The sequence below is a fragment of the Pangasianodon hypophthalmus genome, chromosome 3, assembly GCF_027358585.1.
Source record: "Pangasianodon hypophthalmus isolate fPanHyp1 chromosome 3, fPanHyp1.pri, whole genome shotgun sequence".
Taxonomy (NCBI): Eukaryota; Metazoa; Chordata; class Actinopteri; order Siluriformes; family Pangasiidae; genus Pangasianodon; species Pangasianodon hypophthalmus.
The window spans coordinates 25,584,192-25,607,976 of record NC_069712.1 but is presented as its reverse complement, the minus strand read 5'-3'; the positions used below and the strand labels follow the sequence as shown (position 1 = coordinate 25,607,976).

Genomic DNA, 23,785 nt, shown 5'->3' with positions numbered 1-23,785 from the left:
GTTTACATATGCTTGATCCTTAATACTATGTGTTGTTACCTGGATGGCAACTGTTTATGTTTTGTGATAGTTGTTCATGAAAATCCTCCAGGTCCTGCACATTCTTTGCTTTTCCAGGATCTTTTGCATATTTGACCCCTTTCCAACAGTGGCTGTATGAGGTTGAGATCCATCTTTTCACAGAGGACAATTGAGGGACTCATACACAACTATTACAAAAGGTGCAAATATTCACTGATGCTCAAGAAGGCAACACATTAGGCAAGATCTTATTTTTTTCTATTTAGTGCTGCCCTTCAGAAGCTACATAAGATTTTTATATGTTTCCCAGAAGACAATACAATACACATTTTCATGTACGATGTGAACATTAACTGAAACTCTTGACCTGTGATGGTGATGTCAGTGGGTCCCTGGCTTGATGCAGTTATCGCAAGCAAGGGATATGCAACCAAATATTAAGTGTTATTTACTTTAAGACTATCTGTTCCAATACTTTTGCTCATCTAATGATTCGGTGGTCTGGCATAAAAGGTGCCATGTTCTAAGTTGTTAAACATATCTAGATGTAAATATCAGGAAATGAAAGCTGAAATTCTGATCTATCATCTCATGTTCATCTTTTGATCTCAAACCCAAATGTCTTCAATGTATAGCAAAAACAACAGAATTGGCCTTGCTATTCCAATACTTTCAGAGGGGACTGTATGGTGATGCATACTTGAAGTTAACGATGTTCTATTTTTTTTTCCTAATGAGGTATCAATCATCCAACTAATGCTGATTACAGATATTTACCAAATTCCATTTTTGGCAGGCGGGGGGCGTGCTTAGCGGGGGTCTGCAGTGTGAGTGTGACATAAGTAAATTAACTTGGCATACCTGATTCTTATTTGTGAATGGTTATTTTAACATGCTGTTTTCTTTCTCTCTCTCTCTCAGTGAGTGGGGCTGAAGCATGCATCTTTGTCGCTTGAGCTGAACTGAAATGAAAGCTGCTGGAATGCTGCCAAGTTTCTGCTAATTTTTTTTTGCCTTTTTTATAACGTGCAGGGCATAGATAATAATAAACGCTCACCAGACATCTCACAGAGTCCGTGCAGTTCTTGAGTTGCATTGTGCCACACTAGTGCTGAAACCTGGTAAAATACAGCTTGAGGAAAGGTGTCAGGCAGACATGGATTCCAGGTTCTCCAGTTGCTAGTGCAGATGCAGGCGCAACAGAATCAGGCACCTGTGAAACTGCAGCAGCAGCAACAGCAAGAGTTCCTGACTAAATTGTTGGCCGGGCATGCTGTAGACCGAGCTGCCATCCAGGGCCTGTAGACCTCTTCCTTCCCCACAAGCCCCTCTTTAAGTTCATTCTCTCTGGCCAGGATGACCACTCAGGATGATGCAGAGGATGTCCCACTCGGCAGCCCGCAGTCTGCCACCAGAATGCCAGCTGGATTAAACGGCCGTGAGAAGTGCCGTGCCATGCAGATTGTCACCAGAAAAACATTGTTGGCACCTCTGACGTTGGCACTTCAGATCTATTGATTACCTATATCCAGTTACTCCTGGATTCCTGCAAGCCCTGGCTGCAACTAGACCCTGCTAAAACAAAGAAGGTCATCGGGTGGGTGACATTAGAACAGTTCATCAAACAGCTGGCAGTTGGAATTTCAGAGTGGGTCCAGTGCCACCAACCTGACTTGCTGGCCGAGACTGTCCAACTGGCATTTGGAGGGTCAAATGTCCATGTGTGCAGACTCAAGGACATGGCGTGCCTACCTCCCTGCCCACAGGACTCCTCCTAACCCATTGCCATGGAAGAAGAGACTGCTGCTGCCTATGTCTTCCCGGTGTTCAACAGCCCCTCCTCCTGGATGTGCTTCTCCCTCATGAGTGCCAGTAGCGGAGGCAGAGGGGCGTAATGAGCCGTTCAGACCTTAATCCACCAAAGCCTGATTCAAGATTCAAGACAATGTTGGGAAGTAAAGGTGAGGTGTATTCACGAGGCAGTGCACACGCATCCTATGGTGCCTCTCACAATCACTTTTAAGGGACAAAATCATAATCTGAAGGTGGTGGTTATTGGGCACTGATTGGCCAGGGTTTAGTGAATTAGTGGCAGATTTAGGACTGGGTGGGTCCCGGACGGAAGCACGGTGTGAGGTCTGGGGGCCAACGCACTTCTGGGTACATTGTGTGACCATGACCAGGTGCGGCAGGAAGGCAGGCCTGATTGAGGGGGCAGACCTGTCTCCCCTCATCAAGCCTCTAGCGGATTTCCTGCTGGAACAGTTACGTTGGGGCAGCGCTTACTTTTCCCCCATTTTGCTATTATTAGAGATCGTTTATACTCAGTGAGCCAGGATGCTCAAATAGGCAAAACAATGACCCAGCTGTTGGTACCAAAAAGCTGCAGTGAAATGCTTTTCCACATGGCTCAATATAACCCCATGTCAGGGCCACTTGTGGTGTATAAAACACTAACCCGTTTAATGGCTCATTTTCATTGGCTGGGCATCCGCAGTGATTTACGCAGGTGGTGTGTCTTGCCATGAATGTCAGCCTGTAAATCTGGCAGCCATCCCAAATATGCCATTGTACCCTCTCCCTCTTATCGAAATCCACTTGGAAAGAATTGGCATGGATCTCGTCAGGCCATTTGATTGGTCAGCCTGGGATACTGCTTCATATTAGCTCTAGTGGACTATGCAATGTGATATCCCGAAGCTAAGCCTCTGAGGAAAATCTCCACAAAGAGCATAGCAGAGGCACTGTTGAGATGTCGAAAGAGAACCTGATGGACCAAGACATATCATTTATGTCACGTACACTACGTAAACTTTAAACATTATTTGGGATTAAAGAGATCTGCACCAGTGTCTACAATCCTCAAACTGATGGGTTAGTGGACAGCTTTAATCAAACGCTTAAGAACATGATTCGTAAGTTCATGCACAAAGATAGCCAAAATTGGGTCACAAATGGGTGGAAGCCCTATTATTTGCATGTCTCCACGGGGGTTTCCCCATTAGACCTATTATATGGGCAGGAAGCCCCATGGAGTGTTGGATGAGATTAATGAAACCTGGGAGGACGATCCAACGCCCAGTAAAAATGAGGTTCAGTACATCATTTTACTTGCAAGCAAAACTCCACAAATTAGGTTGTTTATTTGCTCCACGTCCAGCAGCAGCAACCATGGCTTTATAATAGGTACTCCCAACTGAAAACAAAACAATGGAATTGAGGTGGTCCCTGTTGCTCTGGTGACAACAGTTGCAGAGATGGTTTGGGGCTGGAGTGTCCAAAAACTGCTAATTCCACACCAGTCGCAGTTACACACCATCTAACTTGAATTTTTGGACATGTTCTTTCCCCTGCCTGGCTGCACAAACCTTATGGAACACCACAAAGAGACACCTCCCAACGTGGCTGTGCGCAGTCACCCATATCTCTTACCTGAACACCAAAAAGAAAATGGTTCAGGATAAGTTAGGGAAAATGCTGAAGTTGGGAGTAATAGGAGTCCCACAGTGACTGGAACAACAGCCCCATTGTGCCTCATTTTTACTTAGCCTTAAATTTGACCAAGGGTTATTGCCAGATTCCCTTGTTGCCAAAGTCTAAGGAAAAACGGCTTTCTCTACACTGTTCAGTTTACACCAATTTGTCGCACTTTCCTTTGGGCTTTTTGGGGTGGTAGACATGCTTCAAAAACTAATTGATAGGGTATGATGACCCCAGATTGCATGTGCCACTGCATATTTAGACAATATAATAGTCTATAGTAATGATTGGGGACAGAATATGCAGCATGTGAGGGCAGTCCTAAAGTCTTTGAGGCAAGCCGGTCTCATGGTGAAGCCGGTGAAGTGTGCAATTGGACAGGTGGAGGTATGGTATCTGGGCTTCCACTTGAGTCATGGGCAAGTGCGTCCTCAAATTAATAAGACTGCTGTGACTGATGCCTGCCCAAGACCCAAGACCAAAAAGGAGGTGAAACAGTTCCTGGGGGTGGCAGGATATTTTCTCAGGTTACAGCGGACCTCATAAGCCCACTGACTTATCTCACTAAAAAGAGGGCACCAAATCTCCTTCAGTGGTCTCTCTGTGGGGACCCTCTGCTTCGCACCCCTACTTTTCACTTCCCTTTGTGATGCAGACCAACACATTGGACAGAGGGCTGGGGCAATTCTGTCCCAGGTAGTGAAGGGGGAGGACTGCCCAGTGCTGTACATCACCAAAAACTCTCAGGGCAGGAGTCGAAGTACAACACAGGAGAGGAGTGACTGCCTTTCAAATGGGTTGTCCCCACACTCCAATAATACTTATTGGGGCGCCCATTCAGCCACTACTCAACAAACACCCATGCTCCACCAGGTCCGGCTCCACCATTCCCTTTAGGCACTGTGATGGCGGGCCGTCAGCCTGCGCACAAAAGGCACAAAGCGCTGCTCACACTACTGCCGCCATGGTGCTGAATGGACAGTGCCGGTTCAGCACCACCATTGTTTTGTACAGCATTAGAGCTCATGGCTGCAAGGCGGGGCAGAGAAACTCGACTCTGCTGCTGGCCAATGTTTGAAGCGGCGGCTCCCTACCCTCTAGCAGAAACCAGGAGAGTATAAAAGGAGCCAGTGGCCACTCTCAGGAGGAGAAAGATATGGTAAAACAGTGGTCTCTCTCTCTCCCTCTCTCTGCTATAAGCCGACGTCAGCGAGGATGAAGAGCCTGGACCCCTGCACGTGGACCCTCGCCTACCCTGAGAGCAACCGCCGTGCCTCCTGGGTCCCGTCACTATGCAGCTGCCCTGTGTTTGCCACGCCCAGCTCTCTCTGCGGCCTAACCTTCCTGGACCAGCCACTCTCTCCTCTGCACCAGCCTTTCCCCTACACCTTCACTTGAAATAAAGAGCACTTTTCCCCCCACTTTCACCTCCTGTTGTCTGTGTTCTGCCCCTTTGTAACCTTGCAGTGCTACAGCACCTACAGGTAGATTTCATCACTCTATCTCCCTGTCAGGGAAAGCAGGATGTGTTGGTAGTAGAAAACTTTTCTAGATGGGTAGAAGCATTTCCTACTAAGAAAGGGACAGCTGCTAAAATACTAGCTCAAGAAGTTGTACCGCACTTTGGCATCCCACAGTTGATTGATTCAGACCAAGAAAAACATTTTAAAGGACAGGTGGATATATGCCACTCTCTAAGTTGTTTAAGGGGAATGCAGGTCATGAAGGCCAGTAGGAAGAACTGAGCCTTTTAGTGGGGTGGAGTTTGCCCACATGGTCAAGAACGACTCTGTCAACACACTCATGGCCCTATGTGAACAGCTTACACAGCCACATATCAACTAATGGACAATAAAGTTGGAAGTGAATGAACATTAATATATGCAGTTGACATCTATACTTCTTGGACATTATTTTTGTGTTACAGGTCTTGGAGAAGCAGCTGGTGCACAGGAAAGGGCGAAGAGCTGACCCTGATCATCTAGTTGTGTTCGTAACAGAAGACCTGCATCCAACACTACAACCTGCATACTGCATCCAGCTATCATCATGAAACCCATGATATTATTGCAAAAACTGTTCTCACACACACACACACACACATATTTTCCTGTCAAAGAGACTGATTGACCATATTTTGCCAGTATATTTTGGTTCTTGTTTGTCGTGTTCTTTTGGAAAGGTACTACGGCATTAGATTTCAAGGATACTGTGTACAATGTGCTCTTCTATGCAACAAGAAAACGGATATTTGGGTCAACCACATCGGTGTGCACATTTATACGGCGTCGGTGCAGGTATCCCATGGGTGGCATTTCTAGTAAGTAAATGCGGCACACATACTCTTTTGCACATAAATGTAAGTGGGGGAACTATGTGCGTCCTTATGTATAGAGGCAAAAATACTCCTCACACCCATTTCTAGGTCAGACCTCTAGGTGTAAGAGTATTATCCAGCTGGCAGTACATGTCAATATTTTGGGTGGGAATTGGCCAGATAAAGGGGTGAGAAATGTATCTGAATGCCTCTAATCCTGTAGAGCCTGAGAAAACTTGTTGGGCATCACTCAATGGTGCCATCTAAAAGCCACAACTGGCACATGGTGGCTTTGTGATCAGACCATACACAGTAAACTCCCTGCTCAGTTTACTATATCTGTTTCAAGCCATGTGTCAATCTAATGATGGTTCTGTCAATCCACCTGACTCACTACCACAAACACATCATCATGTACGTCCTAATCACAGGAACTACACAACAGTAGTTAATATGAACACATGTGAACCAGAGACCCAGGAACATGGAAGATCAATAGAAGCTATATATTGAATAGGCTTTCACACCTTTAGACAGAAAGGGATACAAGTTGCTATGGTAAGACCGAACATAGCTCCAACTGCACTCTCGTATTTCTCAATCTGAAGAAGGTTCTGCAAAATAAATTCATCTACTATGACGATTGTGTATCCAGCTTTTTTCCTCCACCTTTTGCATCTGACTAAAGCATTATTCTGGTATAAAAGCTAATATGACAAATGCTGACTTGTAGTCTATAATTAGGGCTCAACCCCGAAGCGCTGAAACCCAATTTTTTTGGTAGAGATTTTTATTAGGGGTTCAAGCACAAAGTGCTGAAACCCTGTTGTTTTTGTAAGGATTTTTATTATTAGGGGTTCAAGCACAAAGCGCGAAGCCTGTTTTGTAGGGATTTTTAGGGCCCAAGCACCGAAGCTATGTAGGCACGTAATGTAATCATTAGTGTTCCCATTATTATTAGAGGCCAAGCACAGCAGGTGCGTAGACACCTATTGTTTTTGTCAACTTTCTTCTTCTTCTTCCTCTCTGGTCTTTGGCAACCCATAAAACCATACATAGGAATGTTACAAAATTTGGCACTCAGACAGGGGACAGTCTGAAATGTTACCATAGCAAATTTTGACTAGATTTTCTGCCATTTTGAATTTTCCTAAAAACCTACTTTTTCGATCTCCTCATAGACCCTTTTTCAGAATTGCACGAAATCAAATCAGATCATCTTTAGACCATGCCAAAAAAAATTAAGGAATTAAAGTTGATTAGTCAAAGCATTCTTGAAAAACGTGCAAATGAATTCGATGATGAGCATGCAGAAATGGACGTGAGGCTATATCCCTGTGACTCTTTAGCATATTTAGACCAAACTTAGTATATGTCATAGCTATCATGATGTCAGAGTAGTTGCACAGTTTTGCAACAGCGCCACCCAGTGCTCACATGTTATGAAAAAAGCATATTTTTGCTTATAAATTCTGAACAGTTTGTCCTAAATCCTGAAACTGGTCTCTTTAGATTCTGTGGGGCATACCGACTCAGATGATATGAAATCTTCCTGTGTCGGCCATTTTGAATTTAGTCATAAAATGCTGTCTTTCGTCTTGGCATGTCATTATGAAAATCAGTATAGGCCATCGGCACTACGCCCTAAAGTTACTTAAAAAGTTTCAGGACAGTGCCACCTTGTCGACAAAAATTATACTGAAATTTTTAAAAATGCTACTAGCTTTTGATTTCTTTTGCCAATTGTCATGAGACTGGTCTTGGTAGATTCCTTGGGTCATGCCGACAACAATGATACTATTTATGCCAAAGTTGGCCGAACGTGCTGTCCGCCATTTTGAAATGCTTTGAAAACCTACTTTTTCAAACTCCTCCTAGAACTCCTCCTAAATCAAATCAGATATTCTGCAGACCATGCTGACAAAAAGTTACAGAATTTAAGTTGATTAGTCAAACCATTCTCGAATTCGATGATGAACACACTGAAATGGACATGAGGCTATATCTCCATAATGCTTTAGCGCCACCTAGCTTTCACAAGATATGAAAAAAGCATATTTTTGCTTTTCGGACAGTTTGTCCGATTTTCACCAAATTCAACTCGGATCATCTTCACTCTATGCCAGCTATAACTTATGGATTTCGTGTTGATAGATCAAACCAAACTGTTGGTCTGGCTGACAAACATTGGCATGCAGCATCTATGTCCATGTCCATCATTGTCCATGAGGACAGGTGTGTATCTTAAAAACATGGCCACCATCTGCCGTGGTGTTGTCATGTTTTATATGTGTGTTAATTGTTTTATATAATGTAGTTTTTCAGAGAAACACAAAGATCTGAGGCTGTATCTGTGCAACTCTTTGATGTACTGTGATGAAAGTTTATATGTGCCATTGTAACCATCCACAATGTGACAGCGCATCTATTGGTCAAAAGTCATATGAAATTAAAATACACCTCAAGTATTTCTCCTTATGGTTTGTAAATTATTTTGCATAAAATCATCACTACTGTCACTATAATCACATCACTACAATAATCATTACTGTTTTAACTCAAATTGTCTTTGGCACATATGCCCTGAAGGTACTGAGAAATCTGCGGCAAGCGTCACAGCAAATTTTTCCTCTGTTGTGCTTGGCCCCGTAATTCCTGCTTGCAGCTATATTTAGGGGCTCAAGTGTGAATTGCTGAAATGATATTGTTTTTGTTTGCTATTGGATTTCTGTTATTATTATTATTAGGGGGCCAAGCACAGAAGGTGCATAGATACTCTACTGTTATTCTACATTTTCTTATTATTCTTCTTCTGGCTGGGATGTCTATGGCAGCCCATAGAACCATCTGGTAAAAACTTGTGAAATCTGGCACTGATTGGGGAGGGTCTAAGGAACATTCTGACCAAATTTGCTGCCAATGCTCTCATACCACTATCAGGTCAAATTTTGGACTAATTTGGAAGCATGTTTATGGTCAAAATTTAAAAGCCAGGGCATCCCTGGATTCCCTCAGTCCCTCATTAGAGTTCAACGCACCCTATGACATCAATTTCTGTCTAATTAGATTTTCGGCCATCTTGGATTTTGTCAAAAACTGTTTTTTGTTCCAGTTTGCCCGTAATGGGCCAACAAATTTTACAATGATAAACAGGAAGTGTGGCTGTATCTCAGCAACGACTTTGTGGACTGACACTGACACTTCAGGATCATGACCTGAGGCTATGCAACAATTTCGTTACAGTGCCATCTTCTAGTCAAAGGTTATAATAACATGCTTAAAATGCTTACATCTAATTGCCATTTTTGTCCATCTTGAGACCAATAGTCATCAAAGGAATTTTAATTCTAAACCATTCTCCTGTAATCCTCTGGCAAATGCAAAAAAATAGGATGTGAGGGTGTATCTCAGCAATGCATCTACGTACCTTCAGGACCATGCCCTGAATGTACCCAAGAAGTTTTGTGACTATGCCACCTTGTGGTCAAGACTTTTAACAACTTTAATTTTTTTCCTTATATCATTTGAAGAATTTGTGCTAAATTCACAGTTCATTTTCCCTATAATTCAAAATTTGTGAAATTCAAGTGTACGTCCTGTCAATCATTTTGGATTTTGTGAAAAACTGTTTTTTCGCTATTCCTCCTACAAATTATGTCCAATAAACACCAAATTTGGCATACATCATATTCCAACCAACCTCCATTGACCAACTTGGACAAAAACTATCAAAAGAATGTTCCAAACAGTTTGCCTGTAATGTGCAAACAAATCTGACGGCTAATCCACCAAACAGAAAGTGAGGCTGTATCTCAGCAATGACAAACTTGGTAGGCAGCTTCAGGACCATGCCCTGAGGCTATACAACAAATTGTGGCAGCACCACTTACTGGTCAAACGTTACAAAAACATGCCAAAAATGCTTCTATCCAACTGCCATTTTTGCTACACCTCCTCCAAATTTTGTCCAATCTTCACCAAATTTGGCTCACATCATGTTGACACCTGTCTAAACTTGCACAAAATGGGGGAAAAAGGCCCAGACTGATGAGAAAGAAACAAATACATTAGATGTTTTTAAATTGCAAGAAGAAAAAATTTTTTAGGTCAGAGCAGTAGCAATCACGACCAGGTCACAGCAGAGAATTCCACCACTGTCTGTGGTCAAAACATACACATCATGAGTGAAACTACAAATCACTCTTGAAACCCTTTGCCTAAAATTATGGCTCTGCTTTCCTGTAATTGCTTAGGAAACAATTGTAGGCAACACTGAATGTGCGGCTAACCGAGTCTGGGTGCTTGGCCCCTGAAAATGCCGCTTGCAGCTTTAATAATAATAATAATAACAATAATAATAATTATTATTATTATTATTATTATTACTACAAAAATACAAAAAACTTATTGCAAAAATGGCCATAACTTTTGAACCATTTGTCACAGAGTGTCTCAAGTGTTATATCATTGGCATCCTTTACTCAAGACGAACAAAACGTATATCTTCAATTTCATTTCCATCATGAAATATTTTCCACCATTTTTGAAAAACTTACTCTTGCGAACCCCTCCTACACCATTTGTCAGAACTTCACCAAATTTTGCTCAGATCATCTACATCAAAATTTTTCAAAGATTTTTGATAGACCAAACTGTTCTCATATAATGCGTCAATGAATAGGATGGTGAGCACGCCAAAATTAACATGAGGTTATATCTCTGCAATGCTTTAGTGTATTGACATCAAACTTATATCAACCATGACCTGATGATACCTGACCAGTTTCAGAACAGCATCACCTACTTGTTATGAGATATTAAATATTGTTTTTTTTTTTTTTTTGCTTATAACTTAAAATCATGGAAGTGGCATCTTTAGATTCAGTGAGGTATACCGAGTCGAATGATACCCAATTTTACTATGTCAGCCATCTGGGGTTTCGGCCATTTTGAATTGTGTGTTAAGATGCTGTATTTCAAATCAGCTGTATTTCAAATATCACGTTTTACATGTGTATAAATGATTGTATAGTATGTAATGTATTGTCACGTTTTACATGTGTATAAATGATTGTATATTATGTAATGTATGAATTTATTGGTTGCACAATTGAACTATTTGTCCATATAGTACAAAATAATAGAAGGGATTTATTTATAATTGCACTATCCGTTGCACCCAGATGAGGATGGGTTCCCTTTTGAGCCTGGTTCCTCTCAAGGTTTCTTCCTCATATCATCTCAGGGAGTTTTTCCTTGCCGCCATCGCCTCTGGCTTGCTCATTAGGGATAAATTCACAGGGATAAATTCACATATTTACAATATATCTTTTTTTTGTGAATCCATTTATTTCTGTAAAGCTGCTTTGTGACAATGTCCATTGTTAAAAGCGCTATACAAATAAAACTGAATTGAATTGACATTTCACACATACACACATTATTCATATAACATATTCGACCTCCTAATACTTAACTTTGCCTCAAGAGCCACTGTAGTACAATTTTCTGGACTCTTTACATCAATAATTAAAAAAACAAATGTTGAACTTTAGTCTTTGGATGGCTATAACAGGGTCATTTAAAAATATAGGCATGAAGAAGTGTACCCATAAATCTATAATTCCTAAACGATATCTCGGAACCTCATGAAATTAGGTAGGCACATGTTTCTTATGATTCTAAAGAAGCATGCAAAATTCTATAGAGATCGGGCAATAGGTAGCATTACAACAGTTCTAAATGCTAATAAAAATGCTATACCTCTATGGTAGATTACTTGAAATTGCTGAAAATTATCATCTCCAATTTAAGTGCTTACATGCTTGCTAACTAGTATATTCTATCTTTTTACTCATGCACTTAAAGTTCTTAAAGTGCTTGAATCCCAATAATTGCTGCTCACAGCTGTATTATAATTTGTTACTGTGTTATATGTAAAGTACTCAGAAGTTCTTTTTGAAGGTAGTATGTTACATGAATGTCCAGAGATTAATGAATAACTGCTTAATAAAACAATAACGTCACATTCCAGTAAAAAGCTTAGTATAAAGCTGGGCATATTCAATGTTTAATTGAATGCTGTAAGATTACACTTCCAACACTAACTAAAAGGTTGTTGTTTGGAATAAGACAACTAAGTCAACTTATATTGGAGTCAGATAATTCTTCATATATTGGAGTAACATATTTAAGTAATAAAATTAAAAAATGCATTGTCCTTGGTTTAAGGAGTGTGGTAGATTAAGTATTACAATTTTAAACTTAGTCCTACACTAGTATAAGAATATCTAAGTTGCATATTATTCATTTTATAAAGAATGGAAATGAATTGACGCAAGTTTCACCTTTGTCAGAAAGTCAAATTAATGGCAAGCAGAAAAATAAGGAGAACTGGCAAGGTATTAAGCAAATTTGCGTTTCAATCAATCAACCAAAATTTATTTATATAGCACATTTAAAAACAACAGGTGTTGACCAAAGTGCTGTACAAAACTAACCAACACATAATAATAATAATAAAAAATTTAAGATTAATAAAATAACACCAGAGAATGACACTGCACATTGCATTACAATGACTCATAAGCAAGGGAGAAAAGGTGGGTCTTTAGTTTAGACTTAAAAAGAACTAGGGTTAGACAAGACCTAATCTGTAAAGGCAAAGCATTCCAAAGAAAATTAGCAATCACCTATAGATGAGTTTCTTATGCCTGCTTTTCTTATGCCCACTTTTTAAATGTCTCCAAGGATTTTAAATTCATTTTTGTAACTTTGTTTTATCTGAAATATCTTAGAAACCTGAAAAACAAACAATGTTGTCTTATTGATCTAACTTCATTGAAATGCTACTTATTAATTTACCTCCTTAGCTAAATTCTTGTGAGAAACAGGTTTGTTTTCTCTGGTGCCAAATGTAATAGAACAAGTGCCTGTAAAGTTGACGAGAACATTTACTACAAGCGATATCAGGAAAAAGTGATGTTCAGGCATGTACAGAGTGACCATTATTCTCCACTGTCATACATATGCTACTGTGCCTCCAGAAAGTATTTACCCCAATGATTATTTCTCTTTTTGCGATATTGCAACATCAAATTTAAGTATATCGTAATGGGATGTTTTTCTGCTGCATTTTATGTGACTCTCTACAGAAATAAAATTAAATAAAATATTTAAATATTTTAATATTTAATATTAAAAATAAAATATTTTAAAAAAACAACAAACTAAAATAAACAATCTAAAAGCTGCTTAAAAAATCTGCTTAGTATTCACTCCCCCAGGGTGAATTGTCCTTTTGCAGAAATCATAGATATGAGTTGTCTTGGATGTGTCTCCATGAGCTTTGCAATTTTAATTTTGGCATTTTCTTCCATTCCTCAATGAAAAATTTCTCAAACTCTGCCAAATTAGATGGAAAGCATTGTTGGACATCAATTTTCAGGTAATGCCACAGTTTTTCAACTGGAATTAAGTCCATTTATTGGTGTAGCCATTCAAAAACACAAATTTTCTTTCCTCTTTAATTTTTGCCCTGTGCTTTGGCTCCTTGTCCTCTTGGAACATATTTTCACCCTAAATGATGGCAACAAGCTTTCCAGGTCCTCTTGCTGAAAAGAATGATGAATTTTCTTTGTCTTAATTTGTAGGTTTCTGTTGGCGTTCTTTATTTTTATTTTTTAATAGTTTTTATTTATTGCCAATAATATAAAATGACTGGTTTTCACAAAATTTAATTGATGGCATTCTTAGTCCCTGTCCTATTGAACTAGCATGAGGATGTGTTTTTGATGAACACTCCAAAGCACTTTTATAAGTCTCTATGGATATGGGAGGTCTGCTAAATGCTGTAAAAGTAATAAAAAGTAAGCCATTCACCAGCTGCTGTATGGGAGGCATTTAAGGCCTAAGGGGAGAAATCATTTCTTATTCTGCTTACAATGATTGCTCCTTATCACCAAAACAACACAATATCTTGACTTCTAAGAAGGCAGCTGACACTCTACAAAAACACACCACAGTTATATGTATATTTATATTTGGTAAAAGTCAAGTAAACTACATGCACATCAGCTTCACCGGGTATCATCACAGCATCAGGTTAGCAATTCAAATGGCATTAGCTATTATTTATCTTATATTAAAAAAGGATAAATATCCCCTTTCATGTAGTAACTACCATCCTATTTGTTTAGTTTGTGCTGATATCAAGTTGTTAACCAAAATGTTAGCGCTATGTTTAGAACTTGTCTTTCCATCTATTATTTCTAATAATGAAACTGGATTTATTAGGGAACGCCACTATTTTCATAATGTTATAAGCCTCCTAATTATAGTATACACCCCCTCATCTCTAAAATTTTACAGATGGTCATTTCAGTGGATGCTGAAAAAGCTTTTGACTGGGTGGACTGGAGTTACTTATTTTACACATTGAAGAAATTTGGATTTGGCACCTGTAATTATTTCCCCCTTTGCTGGGAACAAGATGGGGTGACCACTTTCCTCCTTGCTGTTTGCTATAGCTATTCAGCCATGCTCAAGTTGAACATTGAAATGGCAGGCATCTCTACTGGGAGACAGGAGAACAGATTTTCATTATATGCTCACAACCTTTTGTTGTATATTTCTGACCCTTCTAGATCTATCCCCTCATGATCAGCTCACCACAACATCTCTATCTAACTGTTCTAGTAAGAATATCATTAAGAATTGCCTAAAGAGTTGGGCCCAATTTATGTCACTGTGGGTTCCAGACTACTCCTTTGTTGTCTCCCCTGCTCTTAAACCCCATGTTTCCTCTCTGATAAGGCATATGCAGCTTGAGTAGATCATGGGGTTACCATTGTTCAATCAATCAACCTGCTCATTTGGTTTACAAATTACTCAATTTTTTTTAGAAACTATGTTTACATGTCTGTGAAAATACCACTTTTCATTTTGCCCACCCACCTGGCCCTAGATATTATTTAAAAGGTGGACCCTCACCTCACAGGTACCATGTCCAAACTTTGTCATATCTTATTTTCATTCCAATCATGAGCTTGAGTCAATGAGTGTCACATGGACCCAGGATCTTGGTATAGACAAAGATTCAAAGACTTGGGAGGCAAACTTTAAATGGGTCCACACCTCCTCCATATGCACCCACCATTGTGTTCTACACCATCTGTCCATAGTATACAGTGGCTCAAATTTTTCCTGCAAGTAACCCTGAACATTACCAGTGTCACAATAGCCCTGCCAACGTCCTCCAGATGTTCTGGAACCTGTGGTTCCTTATCTGCATTTTGGAATTCTGTCGTTGACTCCCTGTCAGCCATTACCTCCTGTCTCATATAGTTGGTCTTTGGTGTCCTTCCACAGGCAATGCACTGCTCTCCCATTTCAATGACAGTAGCGTCTCTGACACTGTTGGCTAGGTGACTCATTCCACTTCACGGGAAAAATCCAAACCCATCCTCAAACAGCCTTCAGATAAAGGATGACGTTTTCTTTATGAAACTAGAAAAAATAAAGCACTCTCTTCGTGGTGCCAACAGAAAATTTGTCAAAGTCATTCACAGATCAGGTAAACACCATCCAGTTTGATCTATCTGCCCTGACTGCAGTATCTCCAGCATCTCCATGCCCTGCAGTAGTACCTAAAGCTTTCCCTTGACTCTTCACTTCTTCAGCAGCACACAAGTTTTTTTTTTTCTTTCTCCCCCTCTGTTATTATGTTTATATGCGACAGTGTTATTTGTTGGGTACACATATTTGTGTACTCTGTTTTATTATTATGTAAAACTTCATCAAACTTCTAAATAAATCATTTAAAAAAAATAACTTAGGAGAAGCATTGAAGCTCTTTAATGATGCAGGTTGAAAGGATGCCTAGAGTGTGAAAAATTTAATCAGGTATACTGAAAAATATTAAAAATATAAAATAGTCTATATGTGTTATTTCATAATCTCTTAAAAAAAATCTCATAAAAAATGCTCTTAAATAAAAAAAATTAAAAAAAAACAAAACAAAAGACGTTGAATTGCATGTTTTCTTTTCTGGCTATACTAACATTCCCCTAACAGGGTTTTAGGTTGATGCTATTTTTAGACACTGCTCTATTAAATTAGCATGATATTAGGTTTTGAAAGAGAGTACAAAGCACTTCTGTAAGTTGCTCTGGCTAAATGCATTAACTACATGCCTTAAATGTAAGTGACAGGCAAAATTTAGGACCTTCGGCCTTCATACTAAATCTAAATCTGCAGTGAGTGTGTCACTCTGTTGTGTGTGCATAATGGACTTTGAGTGGTGATATTTCTCACTTTTAAATCATTCATTTTTTTGCAGCCCTCTATGATGGGGTCATCACGAATACTCACATAATGATAACAATAATGCAGCCCTAGTCTTGTGGTACGAATTATAAATGCTCAAGGACAGAAACATAATGATAAATTATGAATATGGTGTATATAAAACCTGTATTGTTTAAATTTATCTTTGAATTTATCAAAACATGACTGCTTATCACTTAATGTTTTAATTCATATTTTGATCAGCATGATTTTTACTTCACATACATTTTTATCAAATCTATTTTTATCAATTCATTTTTGTTACTAAAACCCATTATAAAATTGTCTGCAATTTATAACATTATACTTTTAAAAGCCTTCCAGATGGTCTGGTGTTAAGCTAAAATAAATTCTTCTTTCTGCTACCTATGAATGTTGGACACAATTAAACTTTTTTGTTGATTCCATGATGTGAAAACTAACCTGACATGAAGGCTTTGTGGAACTGATAGAGATCATCTTCTCCAAGCTCCTCAGCTATGTGACCAATCTTCTGCCTCACAGCATCCAGTCTGACATCTGCCTCATTCAAAATCTCTTCAACATTGGGTACACTGTGGGTCAGTTTCATATATAAAAAGAAAATCATATTTTTATTCAGTTAACAAGTATTTTATTTTGTTTTATTACACTATGTTCACATTACAGATGACCCAAACAATCTGCCCCCAAAATAGTTACATGATAATGGATTTTTAGAAGCCACATCAACTTTGTTTTGTGGAGTAATGTGTTGTGTTACCTTAAAACCTTTCAATTATGCATTATTTAAACCTCCCATCTTTCAAAAACATTGTAAAATAAATTTTACAGTTTATGCAACATCATCTTGGTTTTAAATCCAGTTTGTACAGAACTAAGTCTCCATGTTCACTGCAAACCACCGAATGATCAGAACAGGCAAACCGTTTGTAACCAATTTGAAATAAGCAATAAATGTTCTGGGTCTACGATTTTCTTGAAATACAGCATAATTCTGATTAACCTTTCAAGATACATAATTAGATGTATTTCCAGTTATCTGACCTAAGCAGCTTTTACCTCGTCACTCTGTGCAGCAGGAATATTGTCCTCTTGCTCTCAATTGTGATGTCTCGACTCAATTTGACCAGACGCTCATATTTGTCATGCTTGGTGTCAAGTTCTTGTTGAAACACTGAGGTTAAAAAAGCACCAAACAACACAATCTTATTTCCCCGAAATCAATTACAAATGATCACAGAGAGGGAAGTGCAGCCTCGAAGACTGTGTCAACTAATAAACTGAGTTGTCAAGCATTTCAGAACTCAATGGCTTAAATACTGGTTTGGTATTTTATTTAGCCAGATTACCTTTCACTCCCCATGCAATACAGTAGATCTTGTTCATGTCTTGAAACCACTGGTGACAATAGTCACGTTTACATGGACACTTTTTGTTTCAATCGGAATGAAATCAATCAGACCGATTAATCCGATGACAGCGTTTACAAGAACGCTGAATAAAGTAATCGAGTTGATATGCATGTTTACATGACAGAATCGGATTTGATCTTCTGACATGCGCACAGTGCACGAATACACGTTTCCCGCCGTTCCAACATGCAGATACTAGCAGCCGCTCTCTTGCCATTGCTTCTTTTTTTTCGTTTTAAAAAGCAGACTTAACATTTGTCTATTTCAGCTGCTAATTAGAAGACGACGAGCGTGTGATGTTTTGTGTGGTACTGAATGTATTTATCAAGCAATTAAAATGCCCCTTCCCGAGCACAGAACAAGGCATCTGTGAATGAGGGTCCGAAGCAAGGACCGGTGGGACAACGTCGTCTTGCACCACTTCACAGACAAGGAATGGAAGGAGAATTTTAGGATGACACGACAGTCATTTATGACACTGCTTAATGGTGGATGTGTACATGGCACCTGGTGAGGCTACGGTCAGAGCCCCAGTACCGCTGACAGCCGTGCGTCATACGTCATTACGTGATTTGTATGTCATGGCACATGTGCAGAACTATCTGGTTTAATTTTCAATCCGATGAAGTGTTTACATGTGTCTCCATCGGATTAGAAAAGGTTTAAACCACCCCTTACGATCCAAATGAAATTTTAATCGGTTTTGGCCAATTCATTCCGATTGACGTGTTTACATGTGACTTTTTAAATCTGATTGTGCTTCTAGTCCAATTACGATCGGATTATTAGTGTCCATGTAAACGCAGCTACTGAAAACCACTTAGAACTCAAATTCAATAATTGACAGCATATCATAGACTTACTCAAGTATTACTAGGCCTAATTAAGGCTATTAGCTTTACCTTTGAATGCCTCAATCACTGGAGATGATCTATTCACGTATTCCTCTGGTTTCTGCGCTGATTCTGTCTTCCTTTTTCGGACGCATCCGTCGCCTGACAGAAATCAAAATCACAGTATCATCATACATTTTAAGGTAAACACGATTCTACTATTCAAGTTAGCTAACAAGTGACAGAAAAATGAAAAACTTACCTTCACTTTTACTCATTTCTCTTGAGAGGAAATATGTTGTAGATCAAATAAATGTGCCCTATACGTTATACACCCATAAATTTGTTATTGAAAATGTTGGAAAGTTGCTGATTTTCTGTATAAGATGTTCTCTAATAAATAAATAAATAAATAAATAAAACCTTTGCTTGGAGAAATTCGTTAAAGCAAAACGGAGTTGTGTATGCTGCGGGCAACGTGTAAAAACAAACAAAACAAATAATTAACGTCGGAGTTCCTTAATAAGGATTAGGTGCTAACGATGTGCAATGCTAACAATATACAGCCTAGTGTACAGGTTATGTAGGTTATTCTTACCGCTTGCGTATATCCATGGACTGTTTATCGTTTTTTAAAGGATTTTGATGTTTATTACACACGTAAAGAATATGATGCTCAAGACGGCGATATCAATTAGGCGTGATAAAGAAAGCAGCGTATAGAGAGGAAAAGCTTGCACGAGTGATGTGAATGAAATGGCCGGTAAAACGAAAACAAAACTTGCAAAATAAAAGTCACAAAAACTGATACAGTCTAGAAAAAAACGAAGTCATTTAAAGGTATAATTAAATATAATTAAAGGTGCTCCTGAAAGTATGCAAAGCTTTACTTCTGACAGGTACTTTTAAAATAAATGTTAAAAGTTATCCTAACGTTTTTCTTTGTTAAATAACATCTTTAAAATCCACTGATTGTTGGACTTTAAACGTGTCTCTGCCATACAAGTCCCTGTGAATGAGCTGTTGCTACAGAAACAATAACGTATTAGAAGAAACACATTATTATAAACCTGTGATCTGCAGCTGCACTATTGTCAGAGCTGCTGTTATAGAAAATTAAATAACATCTTCTCTCTAATCAGAATCCAGAGTTCAACTGAACTGTGATATAATAGTGAATAAGTTATGCCAATACAAACATTAATACTCCTCTTTTTTCCTTTTTTTATTCAACATAGACAGCTGGACGGCATATTCTGATGATTGAATTTGACTGTGATTCTGAAATTTCTCTTCTTTTCTGCCAGAACAGGAATGGAGCCACTGAGGGAACAATTTTGGGCTAAGGGAAGGCAGAGCACTCTCCTTCCTTGTACGTGGATTTTCATCTGAATCACAGAGGAACGTTTTAAGATCAAGCAGTCAGAATAAACAAGAACAAATATAGCACCCACCCAACTGGCTTAGTATGTGTTTTGAACTGAAAAAGCTGCGTCGTGATATAAGAGGACAAGTAACATTATACTTAATATGCCATTTTCCTTAAAATGAATAGTGTTTAATGTAGTCAGTCCCATCAAACACTACTTCCATTTTATCAATTAGAAAACAAAATGTATCTAAATACAAAACAGACTCATGTTTAACTTTGCTCCAGTTATGGGAGTAGATCTTGTAGATGGTTCAACAAGTTCAACTACAACTGTTTCTTGTGTGAGTCCTTTTCACTAATCTCTGCCTGGAATATTGATGGCATGGCAAAGTTTGCCCATTCAAAAAACGAAAAAAACAAAAAAAACAAAAACAAAACAAAACAAAAAAAAAGGCAGAAGGACAGGAGGCAAATTAAAGCCATGCAAATTAAAAGATCACTTCCTGCTATGTAATTATGTACACTTTAACCATGATGGACAATGGGTTTTATGGCTACATATCAGCTGAAGGTCGAAAGGAATGGATCAAGCATGCAAACAAATTTTTTCCAGTGTGTAGTAATAAGAGTAAAGGTTTGATATAGATTAGAATGTGTGGTCATTTCATACAGCAGACATGTGCCATTGTTTGTAAGGTAAATTTATTGTAATGTAAAAAACAAACAAACTGATTTTACTAAAATGTTGAAACACTCATAAAATACTGTGATACCAGTATTTTATGTATCAATATTTTTTGATTATTGTGTTCTAATAGACAAATAAGAAGGCTAGTGCTAGAAAGTGGGATACGTGAAGTGGGATATGAAAGTGGGATATGGTAGTGCACTTTGGACATGAACCCAGCTTCCTGTTAGTGCAGTGGTATGTGTGTGTGTGTTTTTTTTTTTTTTTTTTTTTACAATGGGTAAGAAGCATTATTCATGGAAAAAGTGACCTTTTCAAAACTGTTCACACATGTCTGCACTAACATGAGGCTTGGCAGAATGGTTCACTTCATGTTCAAACATTACCAAAACCAAATGTATAAGAGCTACCAAAGCACCATAAGCATGTCTCACATTCTGTCTAACACTACAGTTTGTAAACTATTTTATGTATATTTTAAACATTTTTTAAACGTTTTTTTTTTTCTTTTGTATTTAAATCATCACAGACAGAATGGCACTTCTTAACTGTATATAACATACCATGAAATGAGCTACAGTAACAACTAATAACAATTAAATAGAAGGTTAAACTTCATGGATAAACTTTGATGTTGGCTTGACAGAGCCTGTTAACATGCTAAAAGATTACAAAATATTACCGTGTTTTGTTGTTATTGGTTTTAAAATTACGTGATTTTAAATTTTTAACAGTTGAGTCATTCTATAATTAGGGGTACATGTCATGTCCATGGACTCTATTATCAATTTTACTAATTTTTCATTAACTTTTCACTTCAAGCAATGATCACTTTTCTATCAGGGGACATTTCTAATTCATTTAATACAAAAATCCAACAGATACCCATCTTTTATCTTGCAAAAATGGCATATTCTATACTGGAATTTGCTGTTTTTGTGCTGTCCGATTTGTTAAATGTGAGGTTTTGCTCTTCAGATTAGCTCTAAAATACATGTTTCTGTATATATTTCTTATAAACATTTGTCCAAAATAATCATAAATTATGAGAAAGGTGTTTTAAAAAATATTTTGCTCATACATCTACATTAAATCATCCATTTTGTGTATGTCCGAGAAATCAGTGTCAACTGTGTTACTCCCTATAAAACCCCCTATAAATCAGCAATGGTTTGTTCCAAAGTCACATGTCCAACATCACGTGATGTAATTTACTTTTTTGGAGGGAAATTTGAAGACAGTGTGGTAAGTCATAACTTCTCCTCTTCAATATTTTATCTATATTATTGTCTGCACATAGAGTAGATTAATTGACCGTCAACTGTGTTATCAACATGTTCTGATGAACTTGCGTCACATGTTATATTTATAAATATGTAGAGAAAGAATATAAAAACATAAGTTAATCAAGGTCATGTACTAACTAGTCCAAGGTCAGCAGTTTGCACAAGGCCCTAAAATGGCCGAAATGTCAACTGTGTTACCTGTCAACTGTGTTACCCATCAACTGTAACACAGTTGACAAGGATTAACACGGTTGACAATGTTGGCAATTCAGTGTCAATTTATGCTCACACTGAGTGTTGTTGATAAAGAAATATTCACAAACTATTGTCATTACACAGAAATTACATAGGAATTGCCTAAAACCATGATTTGCATTACAATGGATAAACTTAACTGATCTAATCACGGCCACACTTGATGACACTATGAACTCAGTATCCATAATATTATATACACATTATATTCACATTTGTCAAGGGTTATAAAGCATTCAGAATTCCTTATGATTGACTTAAACCTATATAATATTATAGATTTGACAAAGAAACAGAAAAGGTTCTTAAATGACACCATGAAAAACCTGCACAGGAGATTCCTGACTGCAAAATCTCATATTCTTTGTTCTGCCGTATGCGCCCATTCTGGGTAGTCCAGCCATCCATTGCAGACAGGGAATCATGCCTTTGCAAGGTACACGAGAATCTTGGTTTTCTTGTAGAGAAGCTGCATTCTCTCCGATTCATTGGGGGTACTGACTTGGAGGAAATGGCAGAGTCAGTATGCTGTGACTCAAACTCAAAGGATTGTATGTACAATGAATGCCCTGCCTGCAAAAATAAAGACTTCCCAGTTGCAAGTGAGGGGGACATGCAAGTAAGTGTTTTCTTCACACAGTGGACAACTGAGACTGTTGTCAGAGAGAAGAACAAGGAAGGTAAAAAAGAGAAAGTGCCTGTTAAGAGCACAGTGAAAAAGAGGACAGAGACGACTTTGCAGAAGCTCCTCGAGCTCTTCCAACACCAGCTTACAAACTTCAAAAGACATCTCTTTAACATAAAACAGCAATTCACCTACTTCCGGGAACTAAAGAAGAACATGACAGATCGTGAATGCTTAATTCATATAGATTTTTCTGAAAATTACGCCTGCAAGTACTCCTCTGAAATCCAAGCTGTACATTTTGCATCCAACCAGCAGCAGGCAACACTCCACACTGGAGTTCTACATGTTGGTGGAGTGGATGAACATGTGTGCTTTGGCACAATCAGCCTGTTACTGTGGTGCATTTTTTCAGTGATGGACCAAGTACACAGTACAGGCAGAAAGGCAATTTTTATTTATTCTGTACTAAGCTGCAGAAGTGTGGGTTTCAGTCAGGCACCTGGAACTTTCTGGACGCAAGCCACGGCAAGGGTGCTCCAGATGGCGTTGGAGGCTTTTTAAAAAGTACCGCAGACAGGCTGGTCAGCCACGGAAAAGACATCCCTAATGCTGAGCTCTTATTCAGTGCACTGCTGGATGCTCAGATGTCAGTAAAGTTGTTCTACATCAGTGAAGAGAACATAGATGAGGCCATAAAGAGCATGCCCAATAATCTCCCAGTGGTGCCATCAACCATGAGCATTCACCAGGTTGTAACTCTTACCCCAGGACAAATCATTTACCGCGATGTGAGCTGTCTTTGCTCAACAAGACAGACCATGGAGTGTCAGTGTTACAACTCCAAAACCTTTACCTTCGAGGTTCAGGTAACAGCATCCACACAGGAGGGCAAGAGTCAGAATCCATCTGAAATTCCTTGGCAAAACTCTGACATCATCGGCCAGTGGTGCTGTGATAAATATGATGATGAAATTTATCCTGGAGTGATTCAAGGTTTGAATGAAACTTATGTCAATGTGAAATGTATGCACCGGATTGGAGTCAACCGCTTTTTCTGGCCACGGCAAGATGACGTCCTATAGTATTTGCATGAAGATGTCATCAGAATGATTCCTCCTCCTACTTCTGTGACCTCACGTCATATGGAAATTGACAGGGACATAT

General features: G+C 38.6%; 1 protein-coding gene across 4 annotated transcripts in view; it reads right to left on the bottom strand.

Annotated features, from left to right (window-relative positions):
* tsnax (translin-associated factor X) overlaps window positions 1-19,179 on the bottom strand; it is a 33,959-nt gene extending 14,780 nt beyond the window's left edge. Inside the window, exons 1-6 of one of the 4 annotated variants that reach the window (XM_026939267.3) lie at window positions 18,991-19,178; window positions 18,816-18,859; window positions 18,655-18,712; window positions 18,462-18,554; window positions 17,207-17,321; window positions 16,589-16,719 (exon numbers count right to left, since the gene is read on the bottom strand). In XM_026939267.3, the coding sequence (XP_026795068.1) occupies window positions 16,589-16,719; window positions 17,207-17,321; window positions 18,462-18,554; window positions 18,655-18,670 (355 nt within the window). In that variant the 5' untranslated portion in view covers window positions 18,671-18,712; window positions 18,816-18,859; window positions 18,991-19,178. Of the gene's footprint in view, window positions 1-16,588; window positions 16,720-17,206; window positions 17,322-18,461; window positions 18,555-18,654; window positions 18,860-18,990 lie in introns of all 4 variants that reach the window. The other 3 variants (XM_026939266.3, XM_053232578.1, XM_026939268.3) reach the window with 3 other exon arrangements.
* Between the last annotated feature and the right edge of the window lie 4,606 nt (window positions 19,180-23,785).